This window comes from Thermobia domestica, chromosome 10, assembly GCF_964235325.1.
Source record: "Thermobia domestica chromosome 10, izTheDome1.hap1.1, whole genome shotgun sequence".
Taxonomy (NCBI): domain Eukaryota; kingdom Metazoa; phylum Arthropoda; class Insecta; order Zygentoma; family Lepismatidae; genus Thermobia; species Thermobia domestica.
The window spans coordinates 258,252,962-258,278,262 of record NC_137463.1 but is presented as its reverse complement, the minus strand read 5'-3'; the positions used below and the strand labels follow the sequence as shown (position 1 = coordinate 258,278,262).

The 25,301-nt window shown below is 34.9% G+C and overlaps 1 protein-coding gene across 1 annotated transcript in view; it reads left to right on the top strand.

Moving 5' to 3' along the window:
- Positions 1-321: 321 nt before the first annotated feature.
- The window catches only part of LOC145663169 (uncharacterized), a 41,305-nt gene continuing 16,325 nt past the window's right edge, over positions 322-25,301 (top strand). Inside the window, exons 1-2 of the mRNA XM_081729498.1 lie at positions 322-917; positions 14,852-14,942. Of these exons, the coding sequence (XP_081585624.1) occupies positions 858-917; positions 14,852-14,942 (151 nt within the window). The 5' untranslated portion in view covers positions 322-857. The remainder of the gene's footprint in view (positions 918-14,851; positions 14,943-25,301) is intronic.

Genomic DNA, 25,301 nt, shown 5'->3' with positions numbered 1-25,301 from the left:
TTGACAGTGCATATACTAAAGGCTAAAAGCATTATTTCTAATATCTTTTTTAATTGAAATTTCATTCTGTATCTTTAATTTACTCTGTTTTAGTTAATCTTTCAATTGAAAAACAAAAAAAAAAAAAATACACTGGCTTCATGTACTGGATTTTGCTCTTTGCCCGTTCCGAGCGCTGCTGAACTGAAATACCGAACGGAAGACGAAACGCCGTGAATACAAGAAGATGCCGCTTCGGTACTGGTGACGTAATGTGCAATAAGCGTTTCCATTGGCTGTTGGGCTGCTATTCCTCTTCCCCCTCGTACCCGAACAGCAATGTCTGACAGCTTGGATTCCGGCTGAAGGTGTGCTCGTTGTGAGAGAAGCTGTAGAAGCATTTTGGCCGGGGTTAAAAAGCAAACTAACATTCATTCCACCGACAAAGGTGGACCACTGCAGAGGGTGAAGATTTGGCCAGTAACTTTTGTGTGCATGTACTTGAAACTGTGCTCTGTGTTTGTTTCAGTTTAGTAGTGTGCTCTTTCAGCAAGTAATTAAACATCCAGTGATGACATTTTGAAGTGCATTCCGTGACAATGTTTTGAGCTTACGTTAAACTTAATTTTCGTAAGCGGAGCGTGAAATAATAGCATATTTACAAATTCAAAATGACACCAGCATCTTGTCCCAAGTGATCAGTTATGTACCATTGTTTCTAATACACTAAAACCAAGCACAACTGGAGGAAACCGCTGTGTAATGAAATAAATCTATATTTATAAACAATAGTGTCAATTAGAAATCGATACATTTCAGAAGATAAATTAAATTTATCGTTCTGCAGACTGTTGTGAACAATTATTTGTAAGTTTAGGATGAAGGACAGAAGTTACAGAAGTGTTGAATGTGATGTTGATGACTTTTTAATTTCAGAGGTAAGTTCATTACTATAAATCTTTCAAAGTAATTAGTTGCGAAAAGCGTATTTTTTCTCGGAACAGGGTAAACGCATTTTTGTGACTTAAAAAAAAATCCATAACATTTTATTAAATTTCAACAGTTTACTTTGAAAACAATATGTGACAATGTGTTTTAATATTTATATCCAATATCAGAGTCGGATCCAGACTTTTCTGATGGCGGTGCACCAATAATTACCAGTACATTTAAATTAAATTTGAATTTATTTTTAATGCCTTTAGGCATCTGTGATGAGAATGAGGAATTGCCCTGGAAATGCTCGGTGTCTGGTCTCAGGAATCGAACTCCCGACTTTCCGAATGCAAAGCCAACGCTTTACCAACTGAGCCACGACCGCTTTGTATCAGTATAATTTTCAGTATATAAGTAGCTTGCTGCTATAGATCGGGAATTTCTTTAATCATGGACACTTGGAATATGACGGATACTTGTATCGTACATAATCCTTATGAACGTGTTGCTATTTTCACTGCTAGCTTCTCATTTTAGATAGTGTATATTTACAACGAACGGGGGTGTACCCCCTAAATCCGGCCTGTCCAATATATTAACACATTGCGAAGTAATACCATAGATTAAAGAGTTAATCTATGGTAATACCTCGCCGCAATGTGTTAATTATATTACAAAATTTAAATTTTATATTAATTAGTGTTAATTTTTAAAAAGTATTTTCTATAATTTTTGAAGTTTTATTGTGTGGTTTTGTTATATACGATATTTCAAATTGTTTTTAATAAAGTCGATACATTCAAATCTTGTAAGCATGCATATTCAATATTTATTTTAAAATTCCGTATTTTTAAACAAGTATTTTCTATATATATTAGTATTAAATTTCTGAGAAACACGACTTTTTTTAAAACCAATAACTTCCCATGTCAGTGACGACTCTGGAGGGAATTCACTTCGGTAAAAATTAAAATTTTTATCGTGTTCAAGAATTAATACATTAGGTAAGGTTTCTTTCTTTAGCTTGTAGGGATAAAATTTTAATCTTTACTGACGTTGCTCCCCTCAAGAGCCGCCACTATATGTTTTGAAATCAGTAAAGGGCATATACGCCTACATAATTGAAGCTATTCTTAAAAGTAATTTCTATTAAATACTAGCAGCGTTCACCCCGCTTCGCTGCGGTCACCCCGGAACGCAATAAACTTTGTTACTTAGATAATTTTTACTTTTTTGCTTTCAAGTGATATGATAAAAACCATAGAAGATTGCAGTAAATGTTAACATTATCTCGCCTGTCATTTATGTTAACCCGCCCCGCTTCGCTGCGGTCACCCCGCAACGCAATAAACTTTATTACTTAGATAATTTTTACTTTTTCGCTTTCAAGTGATATGATAAAAACCATAGTAGATTGCAGTAAATGTTAACATTATATCGCCTGTCATTTATGTTAACCCGCCGAGTGACACGGTCATGCGGGTTGCATATAAATACGTTTATTTTTACCTATGATGAACTAACAAAGGATTTGTACGTTATGGACACTTGAATGGTCAATTATCTCAAGACACTGGTAATTGAAAATTAAAGTGATATGATAAAAACCATCTAGGGTCCAAATCCTAATAACCCCCCAAAAATGAAAGAAATTGGTTCAGCCGTATTAGCGTGATGAGGGAACAAAGGATTTGTACGTTCTCTTTTATATATAAGATAGAAATTTCTGGAAGTTCATTATTTCCGATGATGTGTTAACGAGCTTGATAGATTTTAGTGTAAAAGGAAAATTTTAAATTCTATACTTATTTCTACAGAATAAATAAATGAATTTGTATGGTCTATCAGTAGTGGACTAACCCGCCGGGTTACAAATATATAATTATAATTATATATATATATATAACAATGAATAAAATTCCCTGAAATATTTACAATATTTTTCTGAAATAACACCCGAAATAGTTCGATTGTTTTGTTAATCAAAGCACGTGAAATTTTGATTAAATTTGAAATTACAGCTACATCGCCGGCACGCCGCGGCTGTCTTCTGTAATCAAAACATTTAATTTAATTTAATTTAATTTGAAAAAAACAACAGGCGAATGCTTAATTACAGTTTTCCATCATAGTATGGTAATACACTTTAAAATACCTAGCCTATATAATAAAATACAATATGAAAGCAAAATATATATTTTATACGTTAAAATACACACAGCACGATATACAGGATACAGTAAATTTGTATATAATGAAAATTTTGTTTATAACTAAAAAATATCTATATCTGGGTGTCCTTGTGACATCATAACTATACAATAAACACATTTTTCTGACAGGCGATACATCCAATACATTAGTCCTTTGCGCTGAGAGATGGAATATGTCATTATGGGGTCTCGTTGCTCTATGTAGGACTTGATTTTTTTTTCTTATAATAAATATTCTGAATCTATTACATTATGAATTATTTTATGTAAGAAAGATGAAATGAAAGACTTCTTCTGCTTTCAAGAGATTGTAATGAATATTTGTTTCGAAGACGTTCGTAGTTCTCAAATTTTAAATATATTCTTGTTTCTTTATATTTGAAAAACAACACAAATTTGTTTTGAATGTTTTCGATTTTGTTTATATAGTTCTTACTATTAGAACCCCATATTATCGCTGCATATTCCACCTTAGACCGTACATAGGCAGTGTATAATGTTTTAAGGGCATTAGTGTTAGAAAAATCACTTCCTAATCTCATCACAAAGCCAAGGTTCCTAAAGGTCTCACCAACTATTCTGTTGACATGAATATCGAATGACTGCATCCATCTAAAGCCATCTCGCTATTCTGTCGCTTGATATTTCATAGTATATACGAAACAATTCGTTTCTTGTCCTTCTTCCCCAAAATTCTTAATTTATTTAATTGGTATAGAACAGTGGTGTCCAATTGTAGTGAGCCCGAGGGCCATCACCGCCTTTACTAGTAAGGTGAAGGGCCGCAGCTAATAATAATAATAATAATAATAATAATAATAATAATAATAATAATAATAATAATAATAATAATAATAATAATAATAATAGGCATTATTATTATTATTATTATTATTATTATTATTATTATTATTATTATTATTATTATTATTATTATTATTATTATTATTATTATTAGACTACAAAAGAAAAGAATAAAAATTTATTTGAAATATTACATAGGCCTATCTATTCAGTGTGACAAATGAGGATGACTCGCAGCGTTAACAAGGACTGGGATATCCAAATCCATTCCTGTTGTTGCGAGTCGAAGGAGATGTAGAGAAGAATAATCGACAAGACAGCTTCTGAAGCGATCCTTCACAATCTTAATGCTGGAAAATGCACTTATACAAAAACAAATGCTACCTAACATTGACATTGTTTTCCGACCAAACTCACAAAAGTAAGAGAAACATGTTGCCATGGATGCCTGCCCCTTTCTGTTGTACAGAAGCGCTAAATGAATGCCGTATTTCGAAAGAAGAGTGGAAACATTAAAAGAATGAATATGTGAAAATAGTATTAGTAATAACAATCGTAAATCGCGAGAACTCTGTGGGCCGCAGTAAATGGTTTGGCGGGCCGCGAGCGGCCCGCGGGCCACCATTTGGACAGCATTGGTATAGAACCTACAACGTTTACTTTTGCGTTCATCATGTCTCGAACTGTTTGCTTCAATTCTTCCTTCTGTACCGGGTAAACCATTTGTCGTTTTGTTTACTTCTTTTTCCACCCTTAACATTTAGCTATTATAGACCAGCATTTCTTAAAACTGTGGCCCGTGGACCAATAGTGATTCCGGAGATCTGTTCTTGTAGTCTCTTTTAGATTGAACGTTAATGTGAAAATATTTATTTACATAATAATAATAAAAGCCTGTGAATTTCTTTTTATACACTACCATTCAGGATCTCAAAATTGAGTTTGAAAATTACCTAAACAAACCTCTTTCCTTTCCTCTCCCCAGGACTGGCATTTTCTGGCAGTACCCTATATACTCTGTGAAATATTCATGATAGCCTTAATTGTGATTATTAAGAGAAACTAATATACATTTTCTTCTGTGAACATCCAAATTAAATTAATATTTTAATTAAAACTACTCTAAAAAAAAAAATAGAAGTATCTTAGTATTAAAATATCCTTTTTTTTTTAATGGATAAATTTGCTTTGAAAGGGAACAAGAGTATTGTGGTTCGTAGGAAATTCTGACTAATAAAAATAGTGCTCATTTGAAAAAAAGTTTGAGAAACGCTTATTTACAAATACAATCTGTTTTTGCTATCATATTTAACTATAACGTCCCGACATGTTCTTTCCGTTTATCCAAAACTATTTTCCCTCACAATATTTCTGTTCATTCTTATTTTTTCTATTTTGTCTTTTTAGTCCTTTTATTTCCTTGTTTGCTTTATGTCATTGGTTTAACTTATTTTTCTTCTCAGGTCAGTAGTCTCTCGGTTGGTTTAATGCACATTCCCACTGTTTTATATCCTTGGCCAGATTTTTCATTTTCATGTACTTTTTTTCTCTACATTTTATATTTTTCATTTCCATGCACTGTTTCTTCCCTACAACCTGTATTTTTAATTTCCATGTACTTTTTCTTCCCTACATCTTGCATTCTTTTATTTCTATGTACTATTTCTTCTCTATATCTTACGTCTTTTATTTCCATGTGCTATTTCTTCCTTACATTCTGTATTTTTCTTTCCATGTAGTTTTTCTTCCCTACATCTTGAATTCTTTTATTTCCATGCACGTTTTCTTCCCTACATTTTGCATTCTTTTATCTCCATGTACTCTTTCTTCCCTATATCTTATATTTTTTTCATTTTCACGTACTCTTTCTTTCCTACATCTTGTATTTTTCTTTCCATGTACTTTTTCTTCCTTACATCGTGTATTCTGTCATTTCCATGTCCTTTTTTCTTCCCTACATCATGAATTTTTCAGTTCAAGTACTTCAACCTATTTATACCATTTATTTTTTTTTATTTCCATGTACCTTATCTTCCCACATTTTGTATTTGTTCATTTCCATGTGCTTCAACCTCCCAACATCTTGTATTTTTTTTTATTTCCGTATACTTTTTCTTCCCTTCACTTGTATTACTTAGATCATATATATTTCAATCGCTTCTTTTCTCTAGGTATTTCTCCCTCTACCGTTCCTTTGATGATTTACCTTAATTTATTCGGTTACTTTTAACATATACTTTCCTAATTTCATTGATTTTCTTATTCCGCTTCCTATATTTGTACCTTTCATGGCTTTTCTATTCAACATTGCTTTCTAATCTATAGATAATTTCTTAGTCCTTCTTTGAACCCTATGCTATATAGTTTCTTCTGCAGTTAGCTGTGCGCAAACTTTGGCCTTATCACCAATTGGTTACTTTAACTTCTCTACACTTTATTATTATTATTATTATTATTATTATTATTATTATTATTATTATTATTATTATTATTAGTAGTAGTAGTAGTAGTAGTAGTAGTAGTAGTAGTAGTAGTAGTAGTAGTAGTAGTAGTAGTAGTAGTAGTATTACTTTCGAGAAAACCCACGAACACGGTGTTTTCCACCACAAACTTACTTGACTGGGGACTGAACCAGTCATATCACTCACCAGAGATAACAAAACGCGAAAGAAGACCAATAATTGTATATTTAGCTTATCTGCTTTGCGAACTTTAACAAACACGTAGAAAAAAAAGAAATATAAATAATTCAGCAAAGACTAGAACAGGGGTTCTCAACCTATTTCAGATCATGATCCCCTTTTATCACATCCTTTTTTCAGTTTGTAATAAGCTTCGCGATTATTGCTATTTATTGCTTATAGTTTTATAGTATGCATGTGTAAGCCTTATATAGAAATAGAAACAACAGTTTGGCAATAAGTATGTAAATAGAAATATGCTCATCAAGAAAATAAATTCAAAACAATGTTTAAAATATATTTCCCGCTACTAAATCCTAATTGACTTCCTCTCCTATCCGTTTCACTTCAATAATAATAATAATAATAATAATAATAATAATAATAATAATAATAATAATAATAATAATATACTGCTAGAACTTCTTTGCTTAAGTTAGTTCTATTTATAGGAATTGTTGCAACGGTCCGAAGTCCGAAAGAGAACAAATGTATGTCCTTTTGACTCGGTACAATGTTTACGGTCTCATTTTCACCTTTTCTTTAAGTGTAGTGCAAAACACTAGTTATACATATAAAACACGCTTTAAAGTTTTTGTAGTCTTGTAAATGATGTCAGTCTACGTCAGAAAGGGAGAAAGAATTCTCAATGTTTATTAACTCAATTTATTTCAATTCGAATAGGCCACCGTAGTTCGATCCTGGGTACGAGTACACGTAGTTTAGATCCATTGTTGAACTATGGTACACGTCCCACTTAGCCACAGTGCTGAAATAAGATTTTAATAGACAAACAAAAATAAACATTCGGGAAGAATGATAATCATGTAATAATTTCATATACATGAAATTGTATTCTCAAACACCAGTATACATGTCAATTACTGATAAAATTTTGGAAAAGTATGAGGTTCTATTTGTACTTTTGTTTGTTTGCATGAAGATTCAACATTTATTTTCAACGCTGAGGTATAAACGTCGGACTTAAACATCGTGTACTATCAGCGGGATTTGAACTTGAAGTTAAGACACCAAAAGCCAATGACGTGCAACTATAGGTGCTTGAGAAGTCTTTATTATGCACTTTTTTCTTTCATTTAGCTAACAGTATTTGATAAATTCAGGAGAAAATATTTAGTTATTTCTGTTCGCAAGAAATTAACTTCAAATAACATTGTGGTAGCGTATCAGGAGAGTTGAGTTTTGATGGTCACAAGCAGTTCAGTGTTGGCTCTTGTGACAAATTACATCAATAAGAAGCTTTAATTTTATCACTACAAAATAAGGAAGATAGCTTTAGAAACATATATAAACCAATCAGTACATTAGGTAAAGTGCCTTCCCTTATCTTATAGCGTCGTTAGCTTGTAGCGATAAAAAATTCATTTTCCCTTAGCTTGTGGCGATAAAAATTCATCTTCTCGTGGCTTGTAGCAGTAAAAATTTATCTTCCCTTAGCTTGTAGCGATAAAAATTCATCTTCTCGTGACTTATAGCAATAAAAATTCATTTTCCCCTAGCTTGTAGCCATAAAAATTCATTTTTTCCTAGCTTGTACCGATGAACATTCATGTTCCCTTAGCTTTTAGCGATAAAAAATATCTCCCTTAACTTATAACGATAAAAATTCATTTCCCCCTAGCTTGTACCAATAAAAATTCATGTTCCTTTAGCTTGTAGCGCTAAAAGTTAAATCTTTACCGATGTAACTTCCGTCAAGAACTAACTACTTAATTTATGTTTCTGTTACGATGTGTTCGTAATATTTGCTTGAGCCAGCGAGGGATGCTGTTATATTAAGAAGTAGAAAAAAAAAAGAATATTTCAATGAGGAATCCGTTATTCTATCAAAAGGTACAAGAGTTGAGTTTACTTGCTTTGCAAATGGTGTCTTTTTTTTTTTTTTTTTAATAGAAAAGGACTCAAACTGAAAAATAACCGTTGTTGGGATATGATGTTGAAACTGATCCTAAAGTCTAAAAACATCATATAGGTGAAGTTGCACATCTTTCCACATCCCTTCCCCTTCTTCTTCTACCGAACCATGGAGCAATTGTGTAATTGTCCGTCTCTGTTAATTACAGCAGTGCAATTATTCAAATTGCTTTTTTAAAAAGTTGATAAGTTGTGACTGTGAGCGATATGGTTCTTATTGAACAATCTGTGTAACTTTAATTTAGGCGATATTTTAATTTAAGTGTTCACGCAGTTGTAAATAATTGGCATTTCATTTCCATTTTACTAAAATTTGAGCTTTTTCCAGCACTGGATCGCATGGATATCAACTGGTCTAACTCCAAAAAATGAGAAAATGAACTAGTGCTTAAATTCTTTCATATACATGGGTACATTTTCAAACTAATTTTGCAAACAGTAATTTATAAAACCAAAACCTATGTAGTTACGTTTTTGGTTACGAACATAACAAAATTATGAATTCCTCGTGAGATATTCGAGCTTCTAATTTCTTCCCTGGAAAATTTCAATTTTGGGGATTAGATCGCTTGGCATCCCAGCGATCCAGGTACTATAGGAAGTGAATAAAAATTTTCTAAAATGTACTGTGGCATAACCATGGCTCGGAAAGAGAGAGAGAAAAAAAGTCCCTGCCCCTGATATTCATAGAGTGTATATCCTTCCTTGCCTTTTAAATTTGTTGGCGTCGTTTGCTTTTATAGTGTTGTTGCACTGCATGCAAACACAAATCCACATAATGTTTAAAATAATGATGTTTGTTTCTTCTCCCCTATATAGGCTTTTAATATCCACACATAATTCCGTGATAGTCGATTGTTTTTTAAGACTCCTTTTCCTTGATCACGAAGGCGTAACATTGAATGTGTTATTTTCCAACATAATAAAAAAAAAGAAAAAGAAAAAAAAGAAAAAAGTGTTGTTAGTATTCATGGAAATGACTCAGTTCAGTGCAGTGACCTTTTCGTCCACCTTCAACCATAGAACTAAGAATTAAATGGCTATTCAATTCTCGAAATTCAAGCCTTGGAAAAGCGTCTTGTTTCAGGAATATAAATTCTCCCAAACACTCTTTTGCTAATGGTATTGAAAGGAGAGGCATTTCCGTCCGCGCAATGCATCATGACCTTGGAGTCAGTTCTTCTGAGCTTCGGTGCACAGGTAATAGGCTTCCTCCAGTCTTTGGAACTAAATAATTCCTAACAACCCTTCCCCCGTTCGTAGACCTTCATTGTCTAGAACAGAAAAAAAAAAAACTATCTCTTCGCATCGCGACTCCAAATGTATAAACACGCTAGGTTTATGTATTAAAAGCTGTTTTCAGAGGTACTGAAACATCTTAGTGCTTCTGGTACAAATCATTACTGATCTTATTAGCAGATCCACGGAGACGGTGAAGGATTTAAGCTACCCGCTAGACAGCCCGAGTTCGATCTCAGGTAGAACGAGAATTAATTTTTGTTTTTACCCTGGTAATTAAAGTGGTCAGTATTATGCCCTAAATATCTGAGGTTTTAACCTCACCATTTCTTTAAGGTTTAACCAAAACATCTTATGCTTGAGGTTAAAAGTCTTCATCCCGGCGAAATTAAAATACCGCTAATTTTACAGTAATTATGTGATATCTTCAAACAGATAAAAGATAATCGAAATGTGGAACAAGAGCGCCCTAGACAATATTATTTTACATGAGATAGCGTTATCACGACTCACTTATCTGCTTTCGAATTCGAGCCATTTTGAAAATCGGCATTTATTTTCGCGTTTCTAAACAGCTGAAAACGGAAAGCCACTAGGTGACTTGTGATAACGGTACCTCACGCAAAATAATATTGTCTAGGGCGCTCTTGTTCCATATTTCCATTATCTTTTATCTATTTGAAGATATCACATAATTACTGTAAAATTAGCGGTATTTTAATTTCGCCGGCATGAAGACTCTTAAACTGATGCAAAACCACAATACTCTAGACTTCATTTTTAGATATTCTTTCATACCCAAGAAGATGAAATATACGCTCTACTTGGTACTCATGATTTTATATATAGTTCATTTCTTTAACCGGAGTGCGGTTTGTATATGAAGAATGCCATCTTCTACGTGTGGTGGCTTACCATAAATAAGTCATCGTCTGAAGGATCTTGCGGAAAATGCCCCTCCCCCCCATAACTAAATGGCCAACCAGAACCCTCATTTCAAATAATTGACAGTCTGTTGTCAACTCCACGTGGAGTCTTAGTTGCCACTGTTCAAAATACTGTCTTTTAAGTTAGTGGTCGATTCTCTGTTCCCAAGACCAGTTTCCTTGTCCTTACACTGCCTGTCATCTGTTTCATATTAGCCAGTATATTAGTATTGGGAAGAAAGTACAGACACAGTGGGTGTTAAGATGTTGCAACGTCGCAAATGCGGCCAAAAGAAGAATGGAGGGAGGAAAGAATAATGTTGTAAAATTCACCATGAGAACTTTATAGTTATTTGGCGAACTGCACTCGTATTGAGTGAACACACTATACACTCATTTCCCAAGTATTATATATGAAGTTTCAACCTCACGAATACTTTTTGAGGTTTAAATCAAAAAATTGTGAAAACACTTTAACATCAATAGTATTTTTAACCTAAGAAAACCCTAATCGCAGCGTATATTTTCATGCGTGGAGTGTGGAAATGGATAGCCGCTGTTAAAATCACCATTGCCAGTGAAAATGTCAAAGAATTAACTCCATTAAGGAACACGGCCGAGATAACCACTCTAACTGTCCAACAAAAAAAATACCTTTCGTTCAGGATTTATTATGTGTGAAGTAACGGACGGACAGACTACAGTACAATTTTGTACTATTTCTACTTATATTCTAATCAGCGTGATCTTAATGAATTAGAATTATGAAGCGCCTACCGCTTATACTTACATAATCTGATAGACGTTTGGTTGGTGTCATAGTGACTAGGCGTTTTGTTGACTTCATATCAACTAGTTTTTGCATTTGCAAGAGATCAGTTAAGTAATTTACTTGTTTTCCCTTTCTTTTCAGTGCTTTTAGGAAGATACTTTTCTATTTGTTCATTAAAGTAAAATCTTGTAACTTAAATTTTACCCACTTCCGTACTAATTAGACAATTAGAACTTAGAAATTTCATACAGACATATAAACCCGATGACAGTATTGTTTTACTGAAAAATTAACTATCACAATCATATTTAGATCACGTACGTGTGGGTAGACAACGTCAGTTAGTTAAGCATTATTACTTCAATAGATAGCAGAGTAGGCATTATTACTTCAATAGATGGCAGAGTAACTATTAATATTTTAATAGATGGCAGAGTAATCATTATTACTTCAATAAATGGCAAAGTAAGCATTATTACTTCAATAGATGGCAAAGTAACCATTATTACCGCAATAGATAGTAGAATAATCATTATTACTTCTATAGATGACAAAGTAACCATTATTTCAATAGATGGCAGAGTAATCATTATTACTTGAATAGATGGCAAAGTAACCATTATTACTTTAATAGATGGCAAAGTAACCATTATTTCAATAGATGGCAGAGTAATCATTATTACTTCAATAGATGGCAGAGTAAGCATTGTTACTTCAATAGATTTTAGAATAATCATTATTACTCAATAGATAGCAGAGTAACTATTAATATTTCAATAGATGGCAGAGTAATCATTAGTACTTCAATAGATGGCAAAATAAGCATTATTACTTCAATATGACAAAGCAAGCATTATTACTTAAATAGCAGAATCGTTCAGTGATGGTTCGAGACTTTTATGTGGCTCCTCTAACGGGAAAGTTAGGCAGTATTGCTTTGCACAACGCAAGTAAAGGAGTTTTCTTTTTCGAATCATTAAGCTCATAAAACAGGTAACCACGGTTTATTAATTAATATAATTTATCCCTACTACAACATCCGCTTTCCTAGGATTAAATCGTCAACTTACTGAATCCGAAATTATCTTGTAATAAAGAGTAAAAATAATAACTGTTAACACCTCTAATTAGAATTATTTTACAAAATGCATTTAAAAAGGAAGAAAAGCGAGGAAACGTTCGAAATGTGAGTGTGGAGAAGAATGGACGAGCGGAAAACGAACGGGGAACTGCTTAAGATAAAATCTTTCAGTTTAACGTCCCACAATTATGCTCTTTAGAATAAGGAAGACGATGATTAAAGCAAGTGAGTGATGATGGAAGAAATGGTGGAATGAGAAAGTGGGAGTAAAATTAAAAATGGGGCGTTGTTGACTATAGCGGATCATGGCGAATTACTTTCTTGATATCCAGATAAATTTTCTTTATTTCACTACACCTATATATACAAGCAACAATTATATTCAGGGTTGTATCGTGATGGAGAAGGGAGTGTTGGAAATCTGAACCATTGATGAAGTTTAAATGAAGATATTGATTTTAAAAGACACGTGTTAAGAAAATTTAGGGTTAGAGATAGACAATTGGAGATGATAAGCATCCATGGCACGATACAGTGATCAATAACACAGCACATGCAATCAATTCATCAAGGCGGAACAGTCAATTTAGAAACCCTTGTGGTCCCGCGTGGCGTAGTCGCTAACGTTCTCGCCCTCGGTGCAAGTAGTCCCGGGTTCCATTCCCGGGCGGGGCACTCGGTCGAAAAAGTGTAGAAAGCTTTTTCAACCAGCCACCTTGAATGAACTTTTCCTTATTAACACCAGGCAAATACCGGGGTGGTACCTAACTTATAGGTTTCAGGCTGTTTCCTTCCTTTCCCAATCCTTTTTTCTTCCCTTTCCCCGGATGGTGTACTCGCTGAGGGACGTGATCCCTCAAACGTGATGGGCTAAATGACCTTATATGGCGAAAGTCCAGAAATCTAAATCCCTAGAAAAACCCTATTTCGAAATTAGAAAATCCTTGTATAAATATATACACTGCAATTGGTTTCGAATCCCTTATTTTATACTTAGGTATATTATGTTTTATTAACAATTACTTGCTCTCACCTTTGGTGCGAGCGGTCCCGGGTTCGATTCCCGATGTAACTCAATCGAAAAGATGTCACAGCTTTTTCAGGCCAGCTTTCTTGAATTAGGTTTTTCCCTGGGGTTTCTTCATTCACACTAGGCAAATTCCGGGATTGTATCTTATCATAAGGGTCCGAGGCCTCTTCCCTCCCCTCTTCCTTGGGTAATCCCTCATATGTTCCGGATTTATGGCCACAGATATCGGTAACGCCCAGAAATATGTATAAATAAATAAAAATACTCATTTTCAAAATGATTAATTAAAACAACCCTTAATAATGCTGCAAATCTTCAGTCCTGCACAAACGCGAAACTAGCTTGGTCCAGTTTTTTGGGCGTTACACTAATTTACTTCCATTGGACATTAATACTACGTACTTAAGAAGAACCTAACTCTGTTAAGCGGCATTTTGCTAAAATAGCGAGATATTTAACCTGTCATCTTCGCTCCACTTAGATGAGTAATCTGTCCGCATGATTTTCCATTAATAACTGTAATAGGCCAGCTGCCAATCAACGTTGAGATGTGGTTTTAGAATACGTCAAAAGTACGCCCAAAGAGGACCACAGACTCTCGGCCTTAAATGCTCATTACGTCTTTTTGTGAGTTGCTAAAATATGGAGCTCTTTGCACGAAGAAAGATAAAACATATTCGGTTAGTCAACAGAGTTTTAAGCACGAGAAAAAGATGTAACACAAAATTCGTTATATATGCATGTATGTCTTCACATATCTAGTGCTGACGTTGAGAAATTGTATTATTTTGTTTTTAATATTTTGCCTCCAGTAAATTGTATTACGTGGCATCACTTACTCTGTACAGACATTGACAAAAGAAATTCACATTGAGACCATAGAGAAACGGGGTATGGAGGAAAAGTTTCGAAATGTAGGTGTGGAGAAGAATGGACGAGCGGAAAGCGAATGAGAAACTGTTAGAATTAATAGGGGAGGAAACAACAATTTTACATGTTATTATAAAGAGGAAAAGAGACTAGTTGAGACATTGGCTTAGAATTAACTGTATCATGTGAAACGTGCTGGAAGGTAGGATGTAAGAGAAAAGAGGGAGGAGATGAATGAGACTGCATTCGATTGACTAGCATTACAACAGAAAATTTTGTGGTTCCCATTTTGGAAGTATATATATGCATGCGTAAATGTAGATGTGAAATGGTTTTGAACTGTTTCTAAACGTCATTTTATTTATTTATTTTAAATTAATTTCAGATTGATGATGAGGTAATGGACTCAAGTACAGACGAAATTTCAGACCTTTTGGAGTTAACTAAGGAGTTGGAAGAAGGCGCTGATGTACACGGTAAGAAATATGTTTATATTTTATGTCTCCAGCTAATATGATGGTAATATAGGCAAAGGCGCCGATCCTGGGGGGCCCGGCCAACCCAAAGCTCATGTGGACCTCCTGTATTTTTATGAATATGTATTTTTATACGTATTTTTTTATGAATGCCTCCCCCCCCCCAAAGTTATAGAGAAATCGGCGCCCTTGGATATAGGCCTAATAATTTCCTTCCTAATCTTCTGATTAAGACTATGAACAAACGTTGCATTGCTTCTTAACAACACTTCGTTCATTTCCCTGTTATATTATTGCTCATTGCTATTTGTAAAGAATTTTAACTTCTTTCTGTGTAAAACAGCAAGATTTAACTTATTTTAAAAGAGCTTGGTGTACCAATATTTTTTTATTTCTTTATACTGCGCAGAGAATAATCCGTTCTCCGGACAGCGGTATATTGTACAAATATACGGTATCCTCTTGGTTACTACAGAAATCAGTACGGAGCATACGTTATCCGTCTGCTACATAGGCACTGCCCTTAGATGTTACATCATGCCGTTGCAGGATGTCTGACATCTAACAATTTTCCGTATATCACATGCATATACTTATGTTACCTTCGTCAGCTATATGTTATATACGTCCATTTGTATGTGAGATCCTGACACCCTATATTGTTTCATACGGAAAGTACATGTAGATGGAACATTTATACAGAAAGTATTAGAAAACATGCGTTTTCAGTTGTACGTCTGCTGTACGTTAAGTCCAAAAACTACAGGAATTACGCATGTAACCTATCTTTTTAAGTACGCCACTTACAATTTGTTTTCTCAGTGTGTCCAGGCGCGCACCCAGAATTTTTTGTTCGGAGGGGTTCAAGGTTTCGGGGGAGGGAGTGCAATACTGCAAGCCACTGTATCTATGAAGTATTGAACGAGTATTATTCTGTACTAGAAAAGACGATAAGTAATTGTAGAATATTTCCGCCTAAAAAAGGATAAAACTAGAATGTTTTTTATAAGAGAAAGAGTACAGATGAAGTGTTAAGATCAAATTGTCATGCTACATTAATCATTTTCCTGCTAAATAAGTACAATCATGTCTAAAATTATTGTCGCACGTCTATAAATATGTTGTTGTGGGAATATAATTTGATAACGAATTCGCCCCCTATTTCTTATAATGTTAGTATGTGTATAATTGGTTAAAGACATGTATATGGCAAATTTCAAGTTAAAAAGAGCAGTAAATAAGAACAATAAAGCGAAAGTAAAACTTTCTTGACCATTTAGCAACATTTTGTTTACTCACTGTAATTTTCGTATTTATAATTCTTTTCCTATGAAATTTACCACAAATATACATTTCCCGATTATACACATACTATCAGTATTAAAAGTACCCTGCAAAATCATTATCAAATTATATTCTTACAAGAAGACAATTATAGATATGCGACAATCATTTTGGACATGAGTGTACAAGCGGAATTAGGAATTAAATTTCTGGTCTTTCGGCATTTATGGGCATGTTAGCCGTCACGTATAAGAGATGATGTTTCTCGGCGATCAAAAAGGGAAGGAAGCGACTGGTACCTTCCATTACGCACCATTCCAGCATTTGTCTTGTATGAATCAAGAAAACCCAGAAAAAAACCACTCAGAATGGCTGTCCTGAAAGGGGCTTTTACGCTTTTGGGACTGAGTGTCCCCACTTAAGAGTCATCATCCCGGCGAAATTAAAATACCGCTAATTTTACAGTAATTATGCGATATCTTCAAATAAATGAAAGATAATCGAAATGTGGAACAAGAGCGCCGTAGACAATATTACTTTACATAAGAAACCGTTATGACGACTCACTTATCTGCTTTCGATTTCGCGCCATTTTGAAAATCGGCATTTATTTTCGCGTTTCTAAACAGCTGAAAACGGAAAGCCACTAGGTGACTTCTAATAACGGTACCTCACGCAAAATAATATTGTCTAGGGCGCTCTTGTTCCATATTTCAATTATCTTTTATATATTTGAAGATATCACATAATTACTGTAAAATTAGCGATATTTTAATTTCGCCGGGACGAAGACTCTTAAACAAATATAGTTTTATTGTTCATGAGGTCCGTATTTATATATTGTGCACCCCTGTGCTCTAAAAAAATTGCCACCCCCTTCCCGAAAACGACCTATATTAGAGTTGAATTTATAGTTTTAGGATTCGCTGAGATGAATAGTGACAGTTTGAAAACAATTCAACTTCAAGGTCATACTCCACTCCACAGGGAGGGGGCGAGATTTTATAAGTAATCGAAAACAACAGATATTAGTGTTAAATTCATAGTTTTCGAGGTCGCTGAGTTTAACGTTATTAATTTTCATGATGTGTAAGTTCGTTCTCGCCCCTTGGGTTGGGGGTGGGAGAAGATAATTTGTTAAAAATAATCAGATAAGGTAGCTAATTAGTAACTACTGTAATTAGAGCGAATTAAACACATGAACATATTTTCTCGCACTTGCGCGGGGCTCTATGGGTTGCTAGTTTTAAATATTACGTTATTGTCTATTTTTAAAAAAACATCCAAAATTTTGCCGCCCTCTAAATTCTGCAGCACGAGCACAGAATAGCACTCACCTAAATACGGGCCTGTTGTTCATGTATAGAAATGTAAGTTAAGTTAGAAAGTTGGTTGGGGTGTCTGGACCCACTGGACCCGTGGATACGCCTCTGACACTGTCCGTGTGTCCGCCGACCGTCCGTCCGAAATCTCAAGAACTACTTGACGGATCAGAATCAATTTTGACCAGGATGTAGATTGTCAAATGTTAGGAATCGAATTCTGTAATGTAGGGGGTCCTTTTACCGGAAATGGTAGAAATAAGCCATTTCCGGTTTTTGCATTGGTCACTATAAAAGTAGAAAAGGTTATAGGCTACATAGCGAGAAGCAGTTTTGTCTTAAAAAAAAAAAACGCGTACTAAGAATAGGTACCATCTTCCTTAAGAGGCCTCATCCCGGCGAAATTAAAATACCGCTAATTTTACAGTAATTATGTAATATCTTCAAATGGATAAAAGATAATCGAAATGTGGAACAAGAGCGCCCTAGACAATATCATTTTACATGAGATACCGTTATCACGACTCACTTATCTGCTTTCGATTTCGAGCCATTTTGAGGAAAATCGGCATTTATTTTCGCGTTTCTAAACGGCTGAAAACGGAAGACCACTAGGCGACTTGTGATAACGGTACCTCATGCAAAATAATATTATCTAGGGCGCTCTTGTTCCATATTTCAATTATATTTTATCTATTTGAAGATATGACATGATTACTGTAAAATTAGCGGTATTTTAATTTCGCTGGGATGAGGCCTCTTAACCCTCTATTGAAACCAAAAGTGGGCACCCGAAAGACGTTTGAAACTGATACATTATTTGTTCCATAGATTGCACTACATGCCACACAGTAAGCACGATATTTCAATGTCAGAAGGGGAAACTTTTGAAAGTACCCCCGTTTTTTTTTGTTTTTTTTTTTTTTCGAGACGAAACATGACTTTAACAACCGAAACTCTTGTGTCTTGCATATCGGTGTTGAAAAGGAACCACTAAAAATGCAGTCAACCAATCAAAACATTACTGAATATAATACTTATAATTAGATTATTCAAAACTTTAGTTTCCGTAAGTTTTGTTTCAGCGGTTCGACAAAATCTTAAGAAAATAGGGGAAAGCTCGTGTTTACTTCATACAAACCTTCATTTTTAAGACCATTCTTCATATGTGAGCAGATTTGTTAACGTCTATTGCATCTTTTTATTGACGGTTCAGAAGACTTGAATAGCTTAGCGGACACACAGTATTCATCTTGCAATGCGTACAAAAATCAGCCGTAATATATACATTAAGGAAAATGAGACTTCCTTGTAAGGAGATACAATTCCCCGGAAGGGTCACGGACATTTCTTTTCTCATTCACGATTATTCCTTTTATTTATTATGACCTCCTCTTTTGCCTTCCTTATTCCTATCCCTTCTTTGTCCTATTTCATGTAGAACTGTCTTCTAAGACTTATGGGAGATGTTAACTAGCCTTCTTAGAACGCAACGTTTTCTCATAAGGTTATTATCGTTATATGCTCAACAACAGAATTTATAATATACGTACATGTATATAAAGAGAAAAAACTAGATCACGGGACAAATGTGAAAAAGAAAAGTATAGCATTTCCCGGTCCATCTTCCTGGTTTGTCCCTTTGGGTTGATTTACAAGGTTGCCAACTCTGAACACTAAAAAAAAAAAAAACTCCAAGTTGAACAGTAAGAAATTAAGTGTTGAAAGTTACGTAGCACAAAGTCATAGCAAGAGTAAGGTTTTGTTTAAATACTAGCAGAATACACGTTCTTCGTACGGGAAGAATACGTTTCATTTTGGGCATAAAGAACCGTTTCATTTTGGTTTTAAACGGCATCGAAGTGTCACTGTTTGTCTCAGTGACGCCGAAAACTATGGATTGGACACTAATATCGATCATTTTCGATCATTTATATATAATATCCCTCCTCCCACTCCCCTAAGTTATACTGTCAAAGTGAAATGATAAAAAACATCCCGAACCTTAGCTATGTTGAAAATTTGCTGGAGATCGTTCGGGTGGTTCAAGATATATATGAAGTCACATAGTCCCTTTCATACTGTATAGACCTATATAAATATATGCAAATTAAATGGAGATATTTTCGTTTAAATATACTCGGAAGTTCAGGTTTTGTAAACGAATTAGCATCCACGTTACGTAATTTACGTACGTGAATTACAGAAACACAGTTGTTCAAGACCTTCCTGCTCTTCTACTGAGTAGCACGCAAACCTTTTCTGCATGATGTCTTGGGTTCGACTCAAGGGGGAGTGAGCATTTGAAAATTGAACGCATTATAGTTGTTCGTGTTGCATTTTAAACTGTAGACCCACATCTCTAATGGCCTTGTTGTTGAAAAGGGGACACAGGATTTCAATTCAAGCAGCCAACAATTGTTTCATTGAAACAGTATGTCGGTTGAAGACGACTATGAGACGTTTAAAGCCACAAAATATTCCTTAAAACTCCAACATTTCTAGTTTAATTTCAAGTACTTGTGGCCGAGTTGTTACACTATTGAGTTCGTACAGTCACTTTATCAGCTTATGGTTTATATACAGGGTGTTTCAAAATCAATATCGGGATTTTAAGGCTTTGTAATACAGACAATTAACTTACAATTCTAAGCAATACATGAAGTTGTGAAAGAGCAACTCAAACAGCTTTGTACTCATGCATGCATCTGCACTGTTTTCCTCTGTCTTTCATTAGAAAGCACTAATAGCAAAGATGGCGACTGGTTGCTACATGACGGATGAAGATTTTCTGCATCGTGTCGTCTTCAGTGATGAATCAGCAGTTCACCTAAGTGGCGATGTGAATACTCGTCACGTTATCAGCAAATCCCCACGAGATGGTACAATTGCAACGAGACTCCCCTAAATTGATTTTTTTTTTTTTTTTGCCATGTCCGGGCGGAAATTTTATGGGCCTTGTTTCGCATGGCCTTCACGCTCACCAGATCTGTCGCCATGCGATTTTTATCTTTGATGATTCATAAAGGATCGGTTCATATGTATGTATGTGACCTACCCGACTTAAGAAAGAGGATTGAAGCCGTCGTTACAACTATCACTCCAAACACAGTGATCAACGTTTGGGAACAACTCATGTATCGATCTGATGTGTGCCGTATGACGAATGACGCTCACATTAAACACTTGTAGCAAAAACTGTTGTTACTTCATTTGATGTATTATGTATAATTGTACGTTAAATGTAATATATACTACAAAGCTTTAAAACCCCGATATTCATTTTGAAACACCCGGTACAATGAATCATATAACACTAAAACAGTGTTTAAGAGTCTTCATCCCGGCGAAATTAAAATACCGCTAATTTTACAGTAATTATGTGATATCTTCAAATAGATAAAAGATAACCGAAATGTGGAACAAGAGCGCCCTAGACAATATTATTTTACATGAGAAACCGTTATCACGACTCACTTATCTGCTTTCGATTTCGAGCTATTTTGAAAATCGGCATTTATTTTCGCGTTTCTAAACAGCTGAAAACGGAAAGCCAGTAGGTGACTTGTGATAACGATACCTCACGCAAAATAATATTGTCTAGGGCGCTCTTGTTCCATATTTCAATTATCTTTTATCTATTTGAAGATATCACATAATTACTGTAAAATTAGCGGTATTTTAATTTCGCCGGGATGAAGACTCTTAAGATCTAATACTTGGATGTGCTAGTGTCCCCCACGAGGCGAGACTTGTGAAATTTTTCGTGTCGTGTCGTCTCGAATTTAATAAGATACTTGTTGTCTTGTTTTCCACCAAGAAAAAGTTATACTGTATTTCTATGTATTTGCAAAGCAAACAGTGTAAGTAAAGAGGAACTAACATCCAAAAACGTAATATGGTCATTTTAAATCTTCAATAAAACAGACTTACAACGAAAACTCTGATGATAGCAACACTGCTGATCTTTTATTAATCCACCGAAATCTAAATTCATTTCCGTATGAGAAAAAGAAGTATCCCTCTCCTCTTGTTCCCCCTTTTAAAAACCTAACCCACTTCAACTGTCTCTCCGAGTATGTTACGTGTCCTTCCTGGGTCTGCCTTAGCCTCAAAAACCACCCAAATGCCCTTGAACCCCCACAAAAACTCGGCCACGTACAAAGGTAAAGGAAAGGGACAGAAAGGTGAAAAAAAAGTCTCTTGTTAGGTAGCTGAGTTTAGGTTCTGTGGGAGAAGAGTTGTCGCCGGAACCAAATAAAGAAAAAGATTCTTAGGCCTGAATCCTATATTCTTGTAGTCTTTTCAACGAAGGAACATTGTCCTCTGTAACCCCTGCTCTGTTCTCCGTTTTCTTATTTTCTTCCTATCGTATGATTCTATCGTCTTCAAGGTTCTTTGAAGGTGAAATTTATTCTAATTCTGGGTATTCACTAATTTTTACGTTAAAATCTGCCGCGATGAATACAAATGTATCGCTTAAAAGTCTTCATCCCGGCGAAATTAAAATACAGCTAATTTTACAGGAATTATGTGATATCTTCAAATAGATAAAAGATAATTGAAATATGGAACAAGAGCGCCCTAGACAATATTATTTTGCGTGAGGTACCGTTATCACAAGTCACCTAGTGGCTTTCCGTTTTCAGCTGTTTAGAAACGCGAAAATAAATGCCGATTTTCAAAATGGCTCGAAATCGAAAGCAGATAAGTGATCATGGTAACGGTTTCTCATGTAAAATAATATTGTCTAGGGCGCTCTTGTTTCACATTTCGATTATCTTTTATCTATTTGAAGACATCACATAATTACTGTAAAATTAGCGGTATTTTAATTTCGCCGGGATGAAGACTCTTAAAGTGTTAACAGCATTTGAAGCGTGATGGTTTGTTAGGATTCACCGCTATTATTTTTTCTCATAATACTACGTTATTCAGGGTTTAACGTCTGTGTCCAATGCTGGCTATATCAGACATGGACACAGTTTAATAAAGGATCTAAATCTCATGTACTTCCAACTGGAATCGAAATCATACCTTCTCAAAAGAGAGAAGGTAACCACTTATTGGATTGATTTTAAATTTAGAGGTCCCTTTCAACAGCGAGGCTATATGAGACGTGTACCTACTGATGAATGTAAAACCCAAATCACATGAACTGCCGCCGGGAATCGAACCCAGGTCTCCCACGCCAGAGGCACGTACGCTAACCGCTTAGCCAGGAAGGAGCTAAGTAACCATTTATGTTAGCTACAAGGAAACTTAGTTTCTTTGAAGCTTAGCGTTCCTGTTAGCTGCAAACACTATGTGAGACGTGGGTCCACAGTATTGAGATGGAATGCGTTAAATGCTCTTCCACTGCGAATCGAACCCAGGACACGTGCGCCAACCATGAGTCTATCAGAGAGGGTACGAGGATACTTCTCTTAATATTCGGGTATATGATTTATAAACGAACTCATCCCGCTCAAAACTTATACCTGTTTAACAATAAGTCAGCTGTAACATTTATAAAGGCATTGAAAGCATTGTATTTGTTCGACAATATGCAGCCACAATTTTTATAAAAGTATTCTATTTAAAGTCCCATATTTGTTTAAGAGTCTTCATCCCGGCGAAATTAAAATACTGCTAATTTTACATTAATTATGTGATATCTTCAAGTAGATAAAAGATAATCGAAATGTGGAACAAGAGCGCCCTAGACAATATCATTTTACATGAGATACCGTTATCACGACTCACTTATCTGCTTTCGATTTCGAGCCATTTTGAAAATCGGCATTTATTTTCGCGTTTCTAAACAGCTGAAAACGGAAAGCCACTAGGTGACTTGTGGTAAGGGTACATCACGCAAAATAATATTGTCTAGGGCGCTCTTGTTCTATATTTCCATTATCTTTTATCTATTTGAAGATATCACATAATTACTGTAAAATTAGCGGTATTTTAATTTCGCCGGGATGAAGACTCTTAATACTCAGCTACAACATTTTGCAAAAGTATTATATTTAAAGTTTCATTATTGTTTGCCAATACTCAGCTAAAACTTTTGTAGAAGTATTTTTTATACAAAGTTCCGTGCATCCTAGCCACTAGACCAGCGGGAAGGGCCGATTAGTGTGGAAGATAAATACAGTGTATGCGTCATTATTTTTCACACGAAGGATTTCATAAATTACAATATATTGTTGGCTGTCTTTCCTCGTACACTGTTTACCTTTATGCATTATAGCCTACGAAGTTCAGAAAAACAATTTCTTTCACTTTACAAATACCTTCGTGTATGTTGTGAACCCTAAAATGGACATTGTGCTATAACATTGATAAGTCTGGGAAACTTCTTGCAGCGCCATGTTCGTGAGAAAAAAAATATTCCAAGAATCAAAATAACTTTTCAATAGAAAGGATGGATATATTGCAGTTCCTCCGCCTCTTTCTTAATGTTTTTCGACCGTTCGTTTCCTTGGTTGTGGATTTTTTTTTTCTTTTGAGGATATATAAAAGATAGCTTTTCTTCCCAAAAAGGCCCGAAAGATGAATATAATCAGAGAAAGTTACAACACAGACACAAAATAAGCGACTCGTTCGGAAAGTTCTCACGGCTGCTTCGGAGGATTGGGTAGTTACCCGCCTTCCTTCCACTCTCAGACGCAAATATGAAGAAAAAGAAAAAGAAAGGGAGAAAAGAACCGTCAGCGGAGCACCTATCCCGTTTGAACAGTGACATATCACGGAATCAGAAGCTTTCTTTGAGTCCTACAGTCAAGGGTAGTGTAGTGGATGACCAAATAGAGGCCAACGTGTCGTATCCGGACGGCGTATCCGACCCGAATAAATATGAAGGGGATTCCGCGCTTAAGCGCCGCCGAAAATTTATTTACTGTTTTAAAGTAAATGAAAAATCTTGCAGAATTTTCACATTTCCAGGAATAAAGTTAGCAAAGCCCCCCCCCCTCGAAACAAAATCGTAATACGTAAGATTGCGATAATCCTGTAACATATAAGCAGGGAAAAGGGCGATGTGTATATAGCGTATGGATAACGAATGCTCCGTACTGATTTCCGTAGTAAACACAAGGATTCCGTCTATTTGTGCAATATACCGCTGTCCGGATAACGAATTTTTGTCAGTGTAATATTTTGATTATCAATTCCTTTGTGCAAAGTAAGACCATTACTACGGGTAATATTATTTACGTGTTTATTTTAGAAAAATGGGGATTTTATAGATGAAACCCTAATAGGTCGAGGCAAGTGTTTCCCAATCTGAGGGGACGCCCCTGCCATTAAGATCGATCAAACGGGGCGCAGGCTACTTAACAGAAGTAGATTGTAAAATTATAAATCACGTACCACTTTTAATAACCTTTTACAACTTAGCATTTGTCTGTCTTATTCCCATTCAAAATGTCTACGTTATTGGTTACTAAATAATTATGCAAATTAAAATTTTGTACAAAATTATCTAAAATAAGTAGCAAATGTTATTTCAGTGTAAAATATGACTTCAAAATCTTACCAATTAAGTGGAAATTATTATTATTATTATTATTATTATTATTATTATTATTATTATTATTATTATTATTATTATTATTATTATTATTATTATAGCTTTGACTAGCTTATTGATTCCTTTATATTTTATTCATATTCTGCCACTGAATAATGAGTTACTTTTAGTTACTACAGGCTCTGCAACATGGTTGACCCTAGTCTCCCAAACATACAAATCGTGGCCCGGAATCAG